At 47.7% G+C, this 21,092-nt stretch overlaps 2 protein-coding genes across 3 annotated transcripts in view; one reads left to right on the forward strand and one right to left on the reverse strand.

Annotated features, from left to right (window-relative positions):
• The first annotated feature begins 516 nt into the window (after positions 1–516).
• Positions 517–6,041, forward strand: LOC144108861 (splicing regulator SDE2). Its single transcript, XM_077642085.1, has 5 exons — positions 517–767; positions 1,093–1,322; positions 3,474–3,625; positions 4,326–4,436; positions 5,767–6,041. Exons 1-5 carry the CDS (start codon positions 663–665, stop codon positions 6,015–6,017), a joined length of 849 nt encoding a protein of 282 aa, XP_077498211.1. The 5' UTR covers positions 517–662; the 3' UTR covers positions 6,018–6,041.
• Positions 6,009–21,092, reverse strand: part of cora (erythrocyte membrane protein band 4.1 like coracle) — a 33,125-nt gene continuing 18,041 nt past the window's right edge. The window contains exons 13-18 of one of the 2 annotated variants that reach the window (XM_077642082.1): positions 17,878–18,627; positions 16,291–16,797; positions 14,419–14,589; positions 11,749–12,021; positions 9,518–9,715; positions 6,009–8,292 (exon numbers count right to left, since the gene is read on the reverse strand). In XM_077642082.1, the coding sequence (XP_077498208.1) occupies positions 9,533–9,715; positions 11,749–12,021; positions 14,419–14,589; positions 16,291–16,797; positions 17,878–18,627 (1,884 nt within the window). In that variant the 3' untranslated portion in view covers positions 6,009–8,292; positions 9,518–9,532. The remainder of the gene's footprint in view (positions 8,293–9,517; positions 9,716–11,748; positions 12,022–14,418; positions 14,590–16,290; positions 16,798–17,877; positions 18,628–21,092) is intronic. The other variant, XM_077642083.1, reaches the window with a different exon arrangement.

Genomic DNA, 21,092 nt, shown 5'->3' on the forward strand with positions numbered 1-21,092 from the left:
AAGTTATAAGCTCTAGAATTTTGATACCTGGCTTGTTTAATAAAGTCAAACATTAAAAAGCTGATTTCGTGTACTTTTATGACTGGCTAACGGAGTGATACAGTTCGCCACAGACCGTGGCCCAGTGTTAACAACTGCTTTTTTTTTTTTTTAAGTTGTATCCTACGAGCTATGCATGCTTAGCCATTGTCTAGAGGGGTTGCTGCCTCCTTTGTAAGTCAATTTCATTGGGTTCTCAATTGCACATTAACAAGGTCATAACTAGCAGGAACTCGGGCACATTTGACTGGCAAAGGTTGGTGCGCATTGAAAGGCAACAACATTCAAGAGATACCGGCTCGAAAATGCGGATTCTGTAAAAAGACCAATTTATAATTCGCGCCAAAATTATACGTATGTGTGACGTCAAATGACGTCACACATACGTAGGTTGCAACTCAAAATCCAGGGGCGCTGGGGTGCCCGGGAGCCGCCATTTTTTGCACCAATCGGCGTCCATGGAGCCTTCGTTACGTACCTTGAGACGAGACTCACGTGATTGTCAGCTGGGCAGGGTTTGTTCACTCTAGTTTACTGCATCGTTGAGTCGCGTCTTGGCACCAGGATTTTCGATTTTGTTGTTCCGTGTGTTGAGTGATCGTTTCGCGAGGCTTTTCATCAAGATGATTTTCATGCGATTACCGAGGATTCGCACCGTAATGTGCATCAGGTGCGACGGCGGCGGCGAGCTTGTGGCGAACCTTCTACAAACAGCTTCGCGCGCTGACGTGAGTGCCCTTCTCGTGTGTTTTGTCGAACGGATAAGTGCGCTGTAGCGAGGTTGCTTCCTTTCTGAACTGCGCACGGCGGAAAATCGGTGACCTGGAGGTCTCGGGAAGCTTCCGCTTACAGGTGTGATCTGCCTTGTTGGACATAAACACTGCCTGCCACTCGTATTGTGTCACCCTGTTAATTCGGAATTTGACCTTTTTGGCAGTAAATATATATATACATATCTTAGATAGCAGCTCGGCCAATATGTAGTTGTTTTCAAGTATGCATACACACTGGAGTGCCCGCAAGCTATGCATTGACATGTTCTGTTTTCGACAGCGGATACCTGTCGAGTACCTGATGTTGACAAGTGGCGGGCGACGGGTGACGGATGCTGTGGTGGCGGACGGGCAATGGGTGACCTGCGTCCTGACCGGAATCATCGGTGGCAAAGGCGGCTTCGGCTCCATGCTGCGTGCCATCGGCGCCCAAATCGAGAAGACGACAAATCGCGAAGCGTGCAGGGATCTCAGCGGACGGAGGCTGCGTGACATCAACCACGAGGCTCGGTAAGTGGCATCCATGCTTGTTAGCTGCCTTCATGTCTGTCACTTAACACTTGCGAAAGCTCGAGTTGTGTGTGCTTGAGCGGATGCTATCACCCTTGACTGCCTCAGTGGTTTCTGCGTGTTCGTATGTACGTAAACTAGAGTACTGCCCGGACCCGTTCCCGCAGCAGATCTTTGCGCAGTGAGTACAAGTAGTCTGCTGCTACACAAGTGGAAAAAGCGGCTGGAAAGTCTGAATAACAATTAAATTGGTTTGGTGAACACGAGAAGAAGATAAGGCGGGTTCGTTGCTCGGCTCTTTGAACGGTGATCTTGTCTGTGAAAAGCCCCGAGAGCCAAGCAAAACGACTTGCATACAGGCACCGTTACCTTTGCGTTGCCTTTGGATTTTTAATCAGCCATTTTTTACGGCCAGGGATGTCCAAATATTAAAACATCCTCGAAAACGTAGCAATGTCACTTTTTTTTTAATGAGCACAATTTCGCAGGTTGAATGCATGGCTGCACTGTCCGCGTTTCTATGGTGACAAAAACCAAGAGTGCCTCTTTGTTGCATAGTATGTGTTTAAAGACCCGATGTGTACCAAACAAATTTTCTCTTCTCCAATGGCGTTTCTCATAGCATTATAGAAATGTGTTTTGGGAGGCGAAGGCAGACAATCAAAAACTGTCTTAGGGCAGACGGCTGCCTCTCGAGCTGTTGAATGAAGGTCCTTCTCCTAGCGGTTCTTACGAGACTTTAAATGTCCAGTCGTGAGTGGAAACAAAATCATGCAGATGCGGAGCACCTTCTGGCAGATCCAGCAGTGTGTGCTCGCTGATAGCTGAAACAGCCCAAGCCAGCTGTGGTGTGTGCTTTACTAGGCGAGCACACTTGTGCAAACAGTTCCGTTATTTGCTTCAGTTAATTTTTTAAGTAGCAGTAGCATTCCCCTCTACAAGCGTAACTCTAAATATGATCATCTGTGCATTACTTACTAATTACTTATAAAATGGATGCTCGGGCTGACAACAAGGGCGAAACAAACGAGTGACTTTTGACTGCCCAGGAATACCACATTACATCACTGAAAAAAGCCGGTGAGTTATCCGTCAAAGATAATATTCACCGAATAAGACCAAAAACTTTGTTGTGAAATAAGCACAAGAAAAGTCAGCCGAATTCTTAAAAAACAAAAATGCCAACCCCTATGTATCTGTTAGTCACGGAAAGTGGTAAAGTAGTAGCTTCCTTAATGACTGTGGTTTCCTGACCTGTAACGAGGCAGTCTGTTTTGTGTCACATATCAAGATTGCATGGGATGCAAGAAAAACAAATGAGTGAGCTCCACTAGCCTATGCTAGATGGGCCCAGAACAGCTATTGTAAAAGCCCCCATACTTTTGTCACTTGTCACAGTGCTAGTCCCCCCCCCCCCCCCCTCTGCTCAGCGTTGCTAGCATTGTGTTGCAGCACTTCATTGCTCAGCGATTTCCACTTCTGTCACTTCTTTCTTGACTGCATACTCATCAGCATGGTGAACTCTCATACTGTAGGCAATGGCTTAGTGGTAGCATCCCAGCCTCGGCGCGATGCTACAGAAAAGCTGTATGCTCAGAACAGGAGCCTCAGTGAGTGGCAAGGCATTAGGAGCCATAGCCTTCTGTGTACAGTTCTGTGCCTGCCTGTCACATCATCAAAATATCATGTGGGGAGGCACCTTCTCATGTTGTACTGTGGCACCTCTGGTCATAGCTAAAGGAGCCTTTAATGGGGATGAGTGAAACGTACTGCTGGTCAGTGTTAACCTTGCGCACCATTTTATCCTTACTCTGTGTGAGTGGCACTGTAGAAGATGAAAAAGCACCTGGGCCAATTTGGCACCAGCCATATAAAGGATCGTGAAGAGCAAAACCGCAAAACAGGACAGGACTGAGGCAGGCAACAACACAGGGCCTCAGTCCCGTCCTGTTTTGCGGTTTTGCTCTTCACGATGTCATACCAACTGGCCTACACCAAAGTCCTTCTAAGTTACATATAAAGGAGGCCATTTACAAACTCATTATGATAGTGCTTTAGGGCCTCCTTTCAAGTAGCCGTAACTAGAGATTGGCTTGTGCGCAATGTTGATGCACGTATTAACGCATGTGCACACCTGCATTTCCTCTTCAGCCTGAAGCGCTGGGTTGCGAAGCAGGCTGAACGGGAGAACCAGCGCAAGCAGCGGAAAGAGCTTCGCGAGCCTCAGCACAAGCTTGAGGACCCCGAGTACGAGCGCATCCGGGAGCAGCTTCCAGAGCGCGTTCAAGATGCTGTGGCACAGGGTACGTATTCGTTTTTTGCTTGTGGGCCAGCAAGAGAAAGAAAGCGTGACAGGCAGAATTTTTCGTGGTGCTGTAAGGAACGTTGCGTAATAGATAGCGTAAAACCATTGTATTCAACCAGTCACCCAAAAATCTTGCTTCAGGTAGCAGTATTCCTTGAAGAAAAATTGAAAGGTTGATTAGCATATCACCCGCCGCGGTGGCTCAGTGGTTAGGGCGCTCGACTACTGATCCGGAGTTCCCGGGTTCGAACCCGACCGCGGCGGCTGCGTTTTTATGGAAGAAAAACGCTAAGGCGCCCGTGTGCTGTGCAATGTCAGTGGATGTCAGTGCACGTTAAAGATCCCCAGGTGGTCGAAATTATTCTGGAGCCCTCCACTACGGCACCTCTTCTTCCTTTCTTCTTTCACTCCCTCCTTTATCCCTTCCCTTATGGCGTGGTTCAGGTGTCCAAGGATATATGAGACAGATACTGCGCCTTTTCCTTTCCCCAAAAACCAATTAAATTAAATTGAGTAGCATATCAACAAACATCACGAAGGTGCACAAGTTTTCGAAAACCGTTAAAGCACTGGTTTCTCTCGCTGCGCGCCCACTCATCAGTGCCATTTTTTTTTAAATATTTTTGCACAAGATTAGCCAGTTATGCTATGCCACAGGCTTTCTTTTCACACGAGACCTTCTTTTGGCTGCTGTGCAGGACTGGCAGCTGGCACCAAGCGACCTGCCTGCTCCACCGGTGAATGTAGTGCAAGAAAGCGCCCTGCATCAGCTCTGTGGCTGCCAGACGTACCCAGTGATACTTCTTCAGGTGAGGCTGTGCAGCATTTGCACGCATATGTTAGCACGTGACCTGTAAAACTGGCAGCCATTCATGGCCAGAGACTGTTGTCAGTGATGTTTGCAGTCATTAACAATTTCATAAATAGCTGCTGTGCTTCCTGCTTACAGGAAACTTGTTTGGCCACATGCAATGGTTGTTGATGTTGTATTAAAGGTTTATGTCCTTCCACAAGAAAGAAGCAATTTTTCCAACAAAGCTTGCTTTTTGCAACAATTTTTGCTTTACGTAGCTTTTTTTATTGGCTCTAATAGAGAGCACATGAAACGCAAAATATGCTTCTTGATAGTGGTGATACTTAGCGCCCCAGACGTATAAAACAGATAAAGCTGCTTATCGCGTTCGCGTGCCCAGTGCAAACACAAAGCCTTGTCGCAGACAGAATTCCGGAAATAAGCAATTTTTCTTCTCTTTCAGCATGTCCTGGGGCACTCGAGTGGCACCACTTTAATGTGGTATTTTTAAATTTTACTCGCAGTCTTTTTAAAGCTGCTCATGGCCCAAAAGACACTGCACAAAGGAAGATGGGGAGGAGATGGCACACCCTACTTCTCTAATAGGTGTGCCCAAGGGCGCTGACAAAAGTCCCCTCTGCCATGCCTTGGGGCGGGGGTCACTATCAGATTTGCCAAACAGTATTCTCTCACTAGCACAGTCACAACGTAATGCGACAACAGTGTTGTTGCATACCACGGTTGCCTGCATAAGCAAGTGGCTTTGCATGAATGAGCTCTGCACTGCTAGTGGCCATGTGTGTGGTGGCACAAAAAGCGGACTGAAGTTTTATCGCGAAATGGTGGTTTTCCAGTTTCCAGATTTTCGCCGCGAAATTAAAATTGGAACTCCTTGCTTACCTGGCAGTATTATGCCAGATTTTATCGCTGCAAAGCAAATGTTCTCGTAGCATGTCTTAGTCAGTTGCGGCTCCTTTTAAACCATTCATGTCTCTTTGTCAGGGTTTAATGACTTCAGTTTTATGGCTGTTCTATCCTTCCGAGTACTGTTACTTTTCATTGGAGGTATGTACCATAACAGTAATTATAAAATGGAACAGACTTCCGTAAACACACACCGTACAGGCCTTAGCTTGGGGAAATTACGAGGTAGTACTTGATGCCACTGGTGCTTATGTATAACCCAAGGAAAACTGCATATTTTGCATATGGAATGCATGAGAAAAAGTTCCAGCACCAAAGCATGCTCCACATTATTTTGGCTGCACCTGCGCCTATTCAGCCCAGCACTTGCAACTGTTCCTTTGGAAGAGTAATTATGAATGACCTTTTGCTTGCATTTCCAGACGAAGATCCGGAGTCATCGTCTGGCGAAGGAGAGTCCCCAACGGCAGAGAGCTCGAGCGAGCGAGACATTCCAAATGCAAAAACCGCCTCGGGAGACTCAGAGTCGTGCCACGACAGTAACAGCAGATCCCCCAAAACAGAGGAAGGCCCCGAACAAGCAAACAGCCCGTCGCGCACAGAAGATCCCGTTACGTCCTCCAAGTCATCCTCTTCTCGAGAAGAACCACAGCCGACAGACAAGGACAAATAAAAGCTTGCCTTTATTGTTCTCTTTCTCGGAGTGTCGTCTCTCCTCCTTGACTACTGTATGCACTCCCCACCAATAGGAGAGAGAGAATGGTTATACACACAGCCACAGGCGGCCTGTCTCCCCAGTGCCGTGGGGGGCCACCGGGTATATTATGTAGAGGCTTGTTTTGAGAATTGACCTTTTCTGTATTTTTTTTTATACACCACGATTCTCTGTTATAATGACATGAAAAAGCGAAAATGTCAGTTTTATGTCACATCAGCCTTTAGTCAAGATGCAGACAAGAAGTCAACAAGTGAACCATTTGAGGATGAGGTTAAACACGTAAAAGACAACGATTCGGATATAATGCATGTCGCTGGAGCTCGCGATGTAAGAATGCAGCGATTGTTGAATAACCAGAACATGCTTACAAATTATGAATGAAAATGAAGCTACGAGTTTTAGAAAAAGGAACCCAGCTATATAAGGTTAGCCATACAGTTTTTGTACCTCGTTAAAAGAAAAGCAACTGGCCTGTATGCAAGCGAATAAAGTGGTTGACTCAATGTACTACTGGTGCATACTGCCAAAAGCTGCACCTGCTTGAGAATCGCAGACTCTAGACAAATGAATAACAAAGGCCATGACAAAAAGATGACACATTGGTGAGACAGCTGCCACACAAGCTCTAGCAATACTTTGTAGTCTGGTCAATGAAAACTGCATGCCAGGTTAGCAAGTCAAATTTGACGGCAGGCTTTGTACCATCTTGGCAGCTTTTTTCGTGACATCAGCCATTAAAAATAAGAAAAACACTCCCCTGAGCCTTGCACACCCATTGCGCAGCCACAATGCGTATTGTAGCAAAACTGAAAGCTGCTTGGCAAACGTCGAACTTAGCAACGACACTACTTACTGAAATGCTGTTCTCGCATCATCTTGTGCAAAGTGTTTACTGCACATTTGGCAGCCATGCTGGAGCAATGCTGACTATTAGTTCCTCTATGAAAACAAACTCTTGAGTAGTAGTAGTAGTCTGTAAAGTGGACATATAAAAAAAACTACCAATCGCAGCATTCTGCCACAAGGCGGCATGCCTACTAATGGCCATACGAAGTTACCGATGCGTAAAAGAGTAAGCAATAAAAACAAGGAAAAAAATGCTCATCAGCATTGTGCAATGCTGCCGATCTTGACATGGTTAGACATCACAATAAATGCGCAAATACTTGAGGCAATGCTGAGTGCAAACAATTGCAGATTGACAATATGATGCCAACAGCCAGAAATCAATGACACCGAAGACTAAAAACATTGTGTTCGAAAGATGCGCCCAAACGACAATCAAGCTTATGCTGTCACTGCCGCTGCACAATGAATAGGCAAAGCTCGCTCATTAGAGAGAAAGCAGCCTTTAAATTAAACAGAGGCTTTCTCTCCAGAAATTTCTATTATTTTTTAAGACTGTGCCGGTGGCCCCCCTGGCCAGCTTCCGAGGCTTCCAGCAACATGGCTCCTTCATACAATGCGCATCCAATGCGGTTCATTTGTAATGCAGTACCACTTTGGGTGTTCAACAAAGCTGCCCTGCTCACTTACTCACCGGGAACCACAAGCGTGCAAAGTGCAGGCCTTGGCACACGGGGCCCCACAGCCGATCACCGAGCGCCTCTGGATTGGCTCGAGGCTAAATAACACTATATGGCTGGGCGAGTGGCTTTCCTTGGCAAAAGAAGCCGTTATATGAAAAGATAGACAGGATCACGTCATTTCGTTGCTTACGAAACGCTTGCAATGCAGCAGCTGCCGTTGCCTTTAACTCACACACTCCTCACAGTGTGTGTGTGTTTCGTGCGTGCCTGCCATAATTTTTTTTTTTGTAACGGAATGTATATGTCTCTTTCTACGTTTTCTTTGTTTTTTTGCCAGTATACTGGTAAATAATGCTGCTCATACGAGCTTAAAGCATTTCTCTCTCTCTCTCTCTTTTTTTTTTTTTGCTCTGCACATCTCATCAGAGCCATTTGTGGGATATTGTTTTTTGCAAACAGGCACCAGGTAATATAAATGTCACAGGGTCGTTGGGGCTAAAAAACTAAAACGGGGAGAGGGAAATGAGGGGAATAAAAGCGCCGCGCACGGGCGATGGAAGAAGCTGTCTGTACACTGCCCGTGCGAGGAGGGGGGTTCAGCAGCCGAGCGCGGGTATCCGTGGCGACGACACGCCCGGCGTGTTCGGAGGCGGACAGTGCAAGCACCGGTGTGGCTTGGCCTGGCGGTCTGTCCAACAGTGCTGCACCGAGAAAGAGGCAGGCAGGTATAAATAATTCTGCTTTAGAATCGGCTAGGCTAAAAGGAAGCCAGACAGCTGCAGTAAAGCGAAGGTGGCAAGGCAGTCAACAAGATTCAACAGTTTTGGCCAAGTTGTACAGTACAGCCCGAATATATCTAGTAATCATTGCTCATACCTAGCAGTCAGAACATCTCTTTGAAAATCCTGTGCAAAAGTATAGCTCTAGTGTTCGCCTTAATCAAAATCGCATTCAGCGGAATCTTCTACATATTGACGCTTCCGCTAAAGGCACTCTTGGATCACTTTCCGCGCGTGGAGACAGGTAGGCTTCGCGGACTTGGGCACGTGCTGGCAGTGCTAGCACTGTGAAACCGTGCAACGAGGTGAATGTACATAACGTGTTGAGGGAGGTCTTCTGTCTCTTATACTCATTCTCCACATCACACCGCTGTCACGCGGTAAAGACAACTTACTAAAGCCCAGTGGCAGCTCTTGCCTGGTTTACTTCGCTGCCAAAGCCTAGGCGTTGCGGAAATCAACCGTAGTTTAATTTTAATGAGATTATTCTGTTTATAGTGTATATATACACCGGAAAATACCGTACTGTACTTGAAGTTCTTCAAACCTGAAACACTCGCACTGATTAATCACTACGGTAGCTGCAATAGCGTCAAAGCTTGATCAACTTTGACAACTGACCAGAGCAAACCTGCTGCGAAGTTTGGAGGTAAGCGAACACCGTAGTTAAAATGATATGCGAGGTTTAGCATCCTCAAACTGCATCTAGGCTGTGGCAGAAGTTGCAGGGCTGAAGAGCATTCCAACTGCCTGCACTCCTTTAATGTGCGCCCAACATCGCAAAGCATGTGAACTTCTATATATTTTGCCCCCATCCTAATGCAGCTGCTACAGTGGGGACTCAATCCCACAACGTTGAGCTCAGGGCCTTGAGCTCAACTTGGGGCCATTTGATATGACTGATTCTAGTTACAACTGGCAGAGCCAAGCCAGAGCACAATTATCAAGCTATGTTACGTAACAGACTTAAGTAGCAACACACAAGAGGTGCTGTTATTTTATTTATTCAACTCTCGTTTCAGTGCGTGCCCATAGAGGACATCCATAAAAATAAATAAAAGTGAATCCTGCAAAACCTCGCCACCTACACTTGGCCATCGGAGAAACCACCGTTAAGCACCATCACCACACGTCCATGCTGGCTCACCCAGTCCGGAGTGTCTCATTTGGCCTGCGACTGCTGCTGGATCTCAATCTTCTCAACCGTCATGTCAGGGTTCATCATGGTGGCCTCCTGGATGGCCTGCGCCAGCGCTCGGTCATGGTCGATGGGGTCACCGTCACTCTGTATGGTGATCTTCTGCTCCACACGTGTCTCAACCACACCATCACGTTCCATCTTGTACTGCAAGCACCATGAGGACATCATGAGGACATCTTGCAGGTCCAGCCCAAAGCTATCGATTTCAGCCACAAATTCCAAAACACATTCTTGGCCACAAAGAAAAGAATGTTGATCTCCGCGATCAAATCGTGAAGAGCAACCTGCCAAAGCAACACTTTTATCCATCCAGTCACCCCTCAAGGAGAAGCCAAACTGTAAATGGCGGGATTTTTAATGCTCCATAGTGGAGGGTTCCAGATTAATTTGGACCATCTGCGATTCTGTAACGTATACTGACGTCACACAGCATGTGGGCATTTTTGCATTTCACCTCCATCAAAATATGGCTGCCAAGGTCAACATCGAATCCGCAAACTTGGGATGGAGCTGTCCTCAGCCAGCTAGTGTATGCGGTGAAGATGCAGACCAAGGAAAATCCATGAGAGAAATCCGCAACTACACTGCACTGGCTGCCCCTTTGTGTCAAGTGTAGTGAACATTAACAAAGGCCTGGTGCTACAGTATGACCAAACATTGTTCGTAATGAAAGGCGTGTCCTGCCCTAGCAACCTGCCTCAACAAAACGTAATGGGACGCCATTAATGCAAGCCTCAAGGATGACTTTACTAGACTAGGGGCTGCAGTGGCACGACATTCTAGTCATCACCATAACGTTGTGCTTTTACAACATACCGTATTTACACGATTGTATTTTCAAAATTTTCAAATCAGAAGTGGGGGGTCGACTTACAATCAAAACGAAAACATAGCACTACAAGTAAAGGTGAGACAAACGAGATATCGGGAATGCTACAGTGTGGTTGCATTTTTGCTGTGCGGCTCCGTCGCATCGCTCTTGGTGCTGGCCTTCAGCAGCTGCTATGTCAACGCGCAGAACTGGCATCCACTCTCCCTGCGGGCGGCGGCCGATGACAGCTATTGATAAGCAGCAAACTGGCACCCCACACGTGGCTGCAGACACAGCGGCGGCCCGATAACGCAACTGCGTTCTACGGGAAGCTCAAGCGTCCAACACGTTTTCTTTTTATTTTCAAATTTTCAAATGCGCACTCGGCACTCAAGGGAGTGTTGATAGTTGATAGAAGGGCCGCTGTTCCAATAGGGGCAGCGCGCCCCCGCTCGAAACGCCAGCGGCGCCGGAGAGTGTCGGTAGCAGACAGAAGAGCCGACGCCATTCACGCATAATTTCTTTTTGGCTCCGACGCATTTGACTACAACCGGCCACGTTTCACAAGTTTTAATGTAGAGCTTCTTCAATCACCATTTGTGCTCCAGGTCCGGCAAGCGGCCGGTGCTCGTTCACGGCTACATTCAAGATGGCTGCCATTTTTTACGCCGAAGAAACGAACAACTGTGCGCCGGGCCGCAAATTTGACATTCGCAACGGGTGATCAGGTGTGGCAGCTGCAGTGAGGAAAATTTTCAGGTGTTCCACACGATGTCGTGACGTGGCTGTTTGCGAAGAGCGGGATTTTGCCGGACGACGACGTTAGAACGACGTGCTGTGGGACTGCAGCAGCAATCACGATGGCAGCGCTAGTGAGGACGATGGCGCAAGTACGGACGAGTAGTCCAGTGACTAAAACATTTTCATTTTGGAATGTGCCCACGGGCACGGCCGCGCACGGCAGCCGATAGCGGCTGGCGATAAACGGCAGCCACTGGATAATGCTATCGCATTCAACTATTCAAGGCCAAGCTTAAATAACCTCTAAGTTTTTTTGTTTTTTTTTTAATGAGACGGGGGGGGGGGGGTCGACTTACATTCGAGTCGACTTACAATACGGTACTAATCAGCCTTTCACCCTCATTTGTTTGCAAGAATGCAGCCACCAGCCTGGATCACCCTTCAACCAGCCAGTTTCACACCGCCAGAGTTGTGACTGTTTACTCTGCACTCGCACAACCCGCACACCGTTCTTCATACACCAATTTCTGTCTCTACATTTGACGCGCGATTTATATGCAAATATGTAGATAATGGATACCCCAGGCCGCAGGGGTAACGAAACAATATGAACAAAACGACCTACTGTGACAGTCTCGACGGTGCGCGTCTTGCTGGAGATGGTCTGTGAGCTGACCACCTCGCCCTCCTGCTCGACGATGTCGTGCGGCGGCACTGCACTGGTGGTCACCGTGGTTGCCGCAAAGTGGGCGCCCGCGGGGCCTGGCCCCTCCGCCACCTGGTAGGCCACCTTGCGCGTCTCGGTCGACACCACAGGCACGCTGGTCGTGCTGCTCGTTTGCAGGGCGACGCTGGCTGCGGGGTCATACTTGAGGGCCTCCGTCTTCACGATGGCCCTCTGCACATATTATGAAGGAGCGGAGGAAATTATTTGCACACGGTTCCAGGCCTTGTGAAGCAATGCTTGCGACCTCTTTGAGGAGTGAGCGACTGTGTTGCCCTCTTGTTTTCTGGGAGAATGAAGTCTCCCTTCTGTGCTCAGGACAGCACAATATAGTTATTAAAAAGCCTCTGATCTGTGGCGAAAAAACAAAGTTAAAAGTGAAGTGCACATCTGGTATCGAGGTGTCTGACAAGTAATGAAATGGCCTCCACCAGCCAGCAAACCTCTTGATGTGTTTATGAAAGCTAAATAAACTGAAGAGAGTGTGTGTGTGCACGCATGCGTGCGTCCGTACGAGTCAGCACGGGTCACGAGAGAAAAAGCGCGAAGTGCAAAACAATGAATTCAAATCATCAAGTACTGTCATTCCCCCACCGCAATAAGAAACTAATAACTGGTAATTACCAAAACAAGCCTTTTCTGCACATGAGCACAAGACCAGCACCGTTTGCACAGTTTCATCTTGAGCCTCATGTGCTACAACAATTCAAAATCCGCATCAACACAACACAATGAACGGGACACTTATGCGCTCGTCATGTTTTGATGTATAAAACGCCTGACGTTACTTGCGCTTTTGTTGCGAGAAATTGCTGCTGCCTATATCTGTATGAAAGTCCCAATGTGCAAGCATTTCGAGTAGGGGTGTGCGAATATTGAAATTTTCGAATACGAATATGAAGAAAAAATGGCTTCGAATATTGAACCGAATATCGAATATCTGTTCAGTACAAAAAAATTTCAGAAAATGATAAACATGCAAATGTTGTTGCCCTTATCTTTTTCAAAACAGTGTATGGTCTTTGCAACTAAAATAAACAAAACTAGACTGCCTCAGTACCGTATAAAAAAGCATGTGCATAGTAATGTATACTGTTGATGAGACAGCATAACAGTATCCAAAACCAAAACCAGTTGTGGTTATGGATCACCGGATAACAGTATCCAAGCTGTAATGAGGCCAGGCAGAACAAAATCCATAAAATGACAAGACTAGCACAAAAAATAGCAAGATGACTAGTAAAACCTCATTCATTCGGTGTTGAAGGGACCGGAAGAAATGCCCACTTTATCCGAAGACCTAGGTTTATAAACTTCCCTGCACCCCTCGAAAAAAAAAAAAACCTGCCGAAAATGCGAAGATGCAGTAAGGCCTCATGAGGCAGCTGCATCGCGCTAACAACTGTAAGCTCGTGACGAGCCACCCGTTTTGGAGAACAACACAAATGGAAGCAAGGGACCGGGGAACACACATTGGCGTCAGAACGTCAAGACTGCTTCTAAAATGGAAAAACAAATAACCTGCGACACGCCAGTCGGTGTCCAAAAGCCGCATGGAGCTGGGATTGGACTATCGGCGAATGCGCGGGCCGACAGTTGCAGTTGCCGCGGGGCAGCGGCAAAGGTCAGAAACCGAAACTATGTGGCCATATTATTTTCTTGACTTGGCGACAGGGGCTTTCGGATCGTTGTTACGCCCCCTAAAGAGGTGTGCGGGTTACAATGCACCATGCAATAGGCAGGATTTTTTCAGGATCGCTTGCCCTATTGTAACTACTCGACGTGCCCCTTCAGGAGGCTCCAGCGAAATTCCGCAAGTAGGCGTTCCCACACACCGTAGTTTACAAAATGGGATGGCGGAGGTCACGCTCAGAGAGTTATGAAGGCGACAGGACGCATTCTTCGGATTTGGGCATTAAATGTGTAACTTATTACAGAACGATTAAAAAAAAAGCGCGATTTCGCGTTGCGATTGTTTGAAGCGAGCAGTCAGCCATCTTGTTCGCAGCACGGGTGATACGTGGGAAAGCCCACTTGGGGAATTTCGCATGAGGTCAAGCCTAGCGGCGTCGGAATGCCATTGAACCGTGTGATAAACGACGGAAAAGGAAGGAAATAGGACCTCTGTATCGTTTTCCAGGAATTTTTAACTGGATCATAGGCTAATTTGCCCAGATATTGTGGTTTTGCCACGGTCGAATTTATGAAAGTGTGCGCAGTATACGATCGCTGGCGAGTACTCGGGAACTTTCGAATATTCGGAGATTCTCGAATATCAATTTCTCGAATACAAATACAAATTGAATATCAAAGATATTCGATTCATGTTTGAATATTCGCACACCCCTAATTTCGAGCAATGAGCTGAAAAGTAGGCAAAGGTGTATGCTTGGCGACATGGCTGCCTGTGCTCACCAGGAATTACTAATCCTTAGGGTAGTCTTTTCACCAGATGTGCTTTGGAAGTCACTGTGGTTACTTCTAACCAGTCAGCGAGCAACCTTTTCAATAACCATGGGGCATGCATGTCCAGGCAGGTGAGCTCTCATGGGACAAATTCACCCAGCCTACCTGTTCGGGTGAGGTGGCCTTCCGAGACTCCAAAAGGGTCTTGGACTGCAATGGAGATGTAGCACCCCCAGGTGCTCTGATGCCAGATTTCTCCGCACCACGGCCCTCACTGCCCCATGACGGTTGCTGCTGGTGCTGGCTGGGCAGGCTTGGAATGCGAGACTTGGTATCCTGGCAGACAGAAAATACCAAAGTTGTTCCTGATGTTACAAGTAAGGATGCACAAATACTGAAATTTTTTTAATGAAAATACGAAGAAAAAACGTCTTTTAATATTACATACCTGCTCAGTAAGAAAAAAATTTTCACAAAACGATAAATGGGCGAATGCTGTAGTCCTTCATTTCTTTAAAATAGTGCACGGTCTTCACAACTGCAATGAACAGACCTATACTGACTCAGCACCATACAACAAAAACAAAAATCTATGTGCACAGAAATTTATACTGTTTGATTAGACAGCATAACCGTATGCAACCTGTGCTGTGGTCATGCAGAATGAGTAACAAAATGATATCCACGAATGACACATAACTGGCACCTAAAAATACCGTATTTACATGCATATAACGCGGCAATGAGTATAATGAGAAAGAAGTTTAAGACCGCGCCAAAATTAAAAATATACATAGTACACTGTGAGTATAATGTGATTTCAGCCTGTTCAACCTAACTGCAGCAAGGGCATGGAAAAAATAGTGACAGAACACAAAAATACAGAAGCAATGAATATGTCAGCATTATATAAGAGGCAACATCATCAAGTGCAGCAAAGCCTCTGACGTGTTCACTCATGCACTTTCCCATGCAGCAGCGGCTACCGTCATCACCATGCTGTCACTGCTTCGCGTATCATGCTGCTCAGTTCTGTGCATGTTCATTCTTCTTTCCTTTCCCTGACACGAAAACTTGTCTGAAGTGCCACAAACGGATCAGCTTGGTGAAATCACATTGTGTGCAGCCGTAGAAACCAAGCGTTATCACCGTCGCAATCGCTGGAGGCAGGTGAGAAGATTGGTTTTGGTTTGGTTTTAGGGAGTTTAATGCCCCAATGCGACTCACGCGAAGAGGGACGCCATAGTGAAGGACTCCGGAAATTTCGACCACCTAGGTTCTTTAACGTGCACTGACATGGCACAGTACACGGGCCCGCAGAATTTCGCCTCCATTGAAATTCGACCGCCGCGGCCGGGATCGGACCCGCGTTTTTCGAGCCAGCAGCCGAGCGCCATAACCAATGAGCCACTGTGGCGGTGTGGAGGAAGAGAGAAGACCCTGCTTGGACCCCACCCGGCAACACCCTCGCACAAACGTAGTTTCCACCTGTTTGTGCATGCGTTGACTGGGCACGCAGTGCAGGCCTTGTTGGCACACCAGACAATGTGCACCCTTGACAGAAGCATTGGCAGGGTGCATTTTTTGTTTTTTCTTCTTTTTTGCAGTCCAGATATAACGGTTATCGGTTATAACAATCGGAATTTCCGATTTTTCCGAAAATAGTAATAAATGGATTGCACTGTACTTGGGGAAAGAAAGCCTGCCTGCGAAATTTCGCACAAGGTTCAAGCCTATCAGCTTCCAAACATATCCGGTCCACGCGACAAACAACAGAGAAGAAAATGAAAAGGATGCCTTTGCATTGATTTTTGCAAACCCTTTAAACTCGATCTTCGGACAATTTGCTTAAATATTGTAGTTTCGCCAAGCTCAGTTTTATGATATGAAGTCTGCGTGGTATTCAACCACTGCCAAATATTCGAATATTCTCAGATATTTGAAAATTCTCGATCATCGATTTCTTGAATCGGACAAATACATGTAACAGGCAGTACTGCCAAGTCAATGCCACGTCGTTGGCCTAATAGAACAGACCTTGTGCTGAGCATGGGGATCCTTGCCCGGCGGCGGCGAGCGGCTCGCTGCCAGAGAAGGCACGACGCCCACCACCTTGGGGCGGGTGGCGCCATCCTTCTTGGTAGGGATCCGCGACGGCCTTGGTCGCTCCTCTCGGTACTCGTCCAGGCTGCTCTCGGAAGACTCGGATGATGGAGAGTCCAGGCCCTTGCCAGCGGTGGGAGTCGTCGTGGTGGTTGTGGTGGTAGTGGTGGTGGTCGGTGCCGCACCAGCAGCGGCACCAGCTGGTGCGGCTGTGGGGCTGCGCCCAGAAGCCTCGTTCCACCCGGGTGTTCCAGCCAGCCGGGTGGGCGAGTAAGTGAAGGCCAGACCCGTAGCCTGGCGGACGCCTTCGCCACTTCCGGGCCTCGCCGTCGGTGACGTGGCCGCTCCGCTGGAGGAAACGTCCACAGGAGGAGGGCTGTAGCTGAAGCCACCACCGCGGGTCGGACTGTACGGGCGCTTGGCATCGTCAGTTGGAGATACCTGTAATGAGTGGGGTGACAGCAATGACAATATGAAAACGAATTGTGCAGTAAACTCGCAATCAGAGTCGCAGAAATTTGTTGGCATTGACCCTTCACCGCAAGTGCCACAGCCTCATATGTGCTACTATCATGCGCATCGCAAAGGAGTTCTAATGTTCCATTATCTCCGATGTAGAGGGAGCAGCCACTTCCACAGGGTATAGGTGACTTCGTTGAAGATGATTTTTGTCTCAGGTTGGCCTACTGGCCTGCTGCTGGTAGAATTCCAGTAGAGGTGTGGTATTTCATAACATTTTCATAACATACCATTCTATGTAATGCAGATATGCCATGGAAACATGCCTGGGTCATCAGCGACACAAAAATGCTGCCAGCATAGCACATCACTCAACATGCTCTTTTGAAACACAATGTCCTTGCCCTCTGCCTGTACACTAAGCGATGAGACGTTACTGCCTCTGTTTCAACAACACAACTGGCTACTACAGCTATTATTTGCCAATGTCAAAGAAGCCGTGTGGGAACTTAAGCATTCTATTGCTACTCAACACTAAGCAAGGTACTTCCAGCACTTCCACTAGCTTCAGAAAGACAAACAGGCAGCTGGTGCGCAAAAATAATGCAAAACATGCATTTTGCAGGGAAGGCTTGGCAAAATATAAATAGCTGCTCCAAGCCACTGATGCAAGCCGGACAAGTTCTGAACAGAGACGATATCCCAGCTAAACTGTACCGCATAACGATGCCTATGGTTTAGGTTTATAGGGGTTTAACGTCCCAAAGCGACTCAGGCTATGAGGAACGCCGTAGAGAAGGGCTTCGGAAATTTCGACCTCCTGGGGTTCTTTAACGTGCTCTGACATCGCACAGTGCAGGGGCCTCTAGAATTTCGCCTCCATCAAAGTTAGACCGCCACGGCTGGGATCGACCCGTGTCTTTCGGGACAGCAGCCGAGAGCCATAAGCACTGTGCAACCGCGGCAACACATAACAACGCCTATAAATGGTACTGCATTCCATTAACGACACCAACTCCATTTGCTGAAAGCGCAAGCCCTTGCTACCAACTGCTCTCTCACCTGGTATGTGTACTCCTTGGTGTAAGGGCCTGACTGCCTTGCTGTGAAGCCTGCAGCTCGGCCTGCTGGTCGCGGGGTGCTCGTGTCAGCAGGCCCCACAGCGTCCTCCTGCATCGTGTCCCCGCCCGACTTAGCCCCTGCGGTGCCTTTGCCTGTGGTGGGCGGCCAAAACTGTGCCGCCGCCACACCGCCTGTCCCCTTGCGGTAGCCGCCCACCTCGGGCAGCGTCTGCTCCGCAAGCGGCACCAACTTCTCGCGCGATCGCGACAGCTCCAGCCGCGTGACGTCCTGGTCGCGGATGCTCTTCTCGGTGAAGCCGCCCTCAAGACGCGTCTCCGACTTGGTGGGTCGCAGCTGGCGCTCCTCCTTCAGGCTTGCTAGCGAGGAGGATGCTGCCCCACCAGCCTTGGGGATGCGGTCGTCAGTGACATAGACCTCGCGGACCAGGCCTGTGCCGGGCTCTTCGAGGCAGATCACCCGCACGCCGTCCTCACCTTCGCCACCGGACAGACTCTTTTTGACAGTGGGCTCCTCTTTGGGAGACGCAGCTGCCGCAGCTGCAGACTTCTTGGTGACTTCTGCTATTACAGTGGGCTCGGCACCATGTGGGGTCTTGCCTTCAACAGCCTTTGACACTGTTGATTGAGCGGTCTTGGAGGTCGGTGGCTCAGTGCTCTTTGCCGAAGCCGCCAGCTGCGCGCTCTTCTTTGTGAGCTCAATGCTGCTGACGGGCCGAGCTTCCTTGGAAGCCTGAGCCACGCCGGAGCCAGCAGCACAGTGCAGGGATCAGAATGCCGTCGGGGCAGCCATGCAGACAGCACGGTGTGACGTTAGGGACAGGAAGGCGTGCGTGTGGAGAGAGGGGTGGGAGAGAGAGAGAGAAATACCAAGGAATGTTAGTGGGCACACGGGACGTGCATGCAGGCGTGCCCACGCTGCATTCGCAAATGCCGCGAGCTACCGTGCTCGTCTAAGCTTCACGCGCGGGTGCTCTTGCCAGACTTTGCCCAGCAGGAAAGATCAGGCAACAGGAACTGATTGGGTTTTGTAGAAACTAGGGCAGACCCACTAATCATCCCGGCAAATTACACTACGTGAAATCTGCACTTGCTAAACACCATGTTTTATCTCAAAGTCGAACCACAAGGCTGTGCTATAAATGTACAATAAAGGGCCGGGGTGCGAGAGAGCGCTGCTCATCTGCACACAATACTGCATCCATAAGTGACGTGGAGATACCCTGCAGTGAACAATGCCTGGCACTGACTGCACTTAGCAGCTGCAGAAATTACCAATTCAATCATTTGAATGCGATCCAATATCAGTAAACAAAATATGCAAACAAAAGCTAGACTGGCGCATAGACTACGCACCATAGCTCTATGTGGCACATTGCTGTACGCCACAATTTCCACAAGATGATAGAACTAATGCATTAAAAAATCTATTCACAAGCAATTCACAAGCAAGTTAATGTCTTTCAACATTTACTACTGTGCTTAAAAATGCAGTAAGCATTTGAACAAACTTTGCGCAACTTCTTAAACAGAGCAAGGAGTAGCGTGCCTTATCAGCAATACCATCTAGCCAGGTCACTCTATAGCCTACAGTCCGCTTCCAGGAAAACAAAACTAAAGAAAAACTAACTGACAAATATGTGAAACAGGTGGCTTCTTAAGTAAAAGCAAAGCTCAACACTGCACCAGTCAGACAAGTGAGTTTTCATTAAGAAGCATAAAGCAGCAAGCCAGCATTCACAGCTATGGCATAAAAGAATTTCGGCAGGATGATATGCACGCATAGACAGAAAATGAGTCAGATTCAAAACCGAGAATGCTTCGCTGCCCATACAACTCAGCTTGGTCTTTCCACTTTACTAAAGAGGCAGCCATAAAAATAACATTTCAACACTGTATATGAGCAGTGCTTCTCCTGAAGCATTTATTTTTTCCACCTTAGCACTGAGATTACTTCATTCCCTACAAAAAGAACTCTACCCAGAAGTTAAGACATCCCAAAATCGATACTTTGCACAACCCATCAGATCGTGAAGCTATACGGTGCTAAATCCAACCGTCCAAAGCTTTAACCGTGGGCACATCACATCATTTGAAGAATGGCTTCAGCTCAGTGCTTCAAGCTTTTTCTCACTACCCCTGCGTCATCTCCATCAGTCTCCCCATCGAAATATATTTTATGGGTCTCACTAAGCACACTGCAAACAATGCATCTATTTATTTCCCAGTATGTCAAGAGACAGTCAAGCAAGGACACTACTAAGAAACTATTTTGTTGCAAAAGCAAGATGTCAGTAAGTGAGCGAAAGGCATAGATAGCCTTGAGAGAGGGCATTATTTTTACAATGTGCTCTCATTTTTACTGGCATGCATCGTGCAGTCTCGTTTCGCATGCAGCAAAATGACCAATCAGCGAAAGCTCTAGTCGCAAACACATCCAAAACAGGCTGAGTTTGTGTCACAGCAAGAGGGAGCTTTCAGAGGTCAAGGTCAGGAGGTGAAGGAAGTCAAAGGTCGATTAGAGTGAGCATGGTGAGAGCTCTATCACAGCACATCCTCCTATGAGTCCGTTAAAGGAGGTGCCAGCTATGTCTTCAGAAACCAAGACGCAACTGAAACACTTGACCTGGAGAACAACTGCATTATTGATGCCAGGAGAAATGTGACGCAGCGCAAAAGACGTCTGTGAAGCACACACCAACACCTCAGCGATTTCAACGCAATCACCAGGGAAACATATAGGCAAGCAGAAAGCTATTGCAGAGAAGTCAGCCTCTTCCCTCTGTTGACCACCTTCACCGTAACTGAAACAGTTCTGTACTTACCGAGGAAAACCAAGGGAGACGGGAGCACACAGGTGCCACAGGGAAGATTTGGTAGCATGCCAAACATTGTTTTTTGTTTTCATAATGCGACTTAAAAAGACAAACAAGGCCCTCTAGCAACCGACTACTTTTCCAAACTGACACTCTCACAGACCATTACCACTCGATATGCAACACGACATCAAGGCAAGAAGTTCTAACCTGTAACTGCACAACAAGAACTCACTGTTGCCCTGGATATCACTTCAACTACCTCAATTAAAAACACACAAACCACAATTAAAAGAAAGAGGGGCCTCGCCTTTCCAACATGAAATGCGCAGCTTTTTTGAACAGCCTCAATAAAAGTTAACCTCAAAAAGAAGGAACCCAA

This window comes from Amblyomma americanum, chromosome 10 (genome assembly GCF_052857255.1).
Source record: "Amblyomma americanum isolate KBUSLIRL-KWMA chromosome 10, ASM5285725v1, whole genome shotgun sequence".
NCBI classification, from domain to species: domain Eukaryota; kingdom Metazoa; phylum Arthropoda; class Arachnida; order Ixodida; family Ixodidae; genus Amblyomma; species Amblyomma americanum.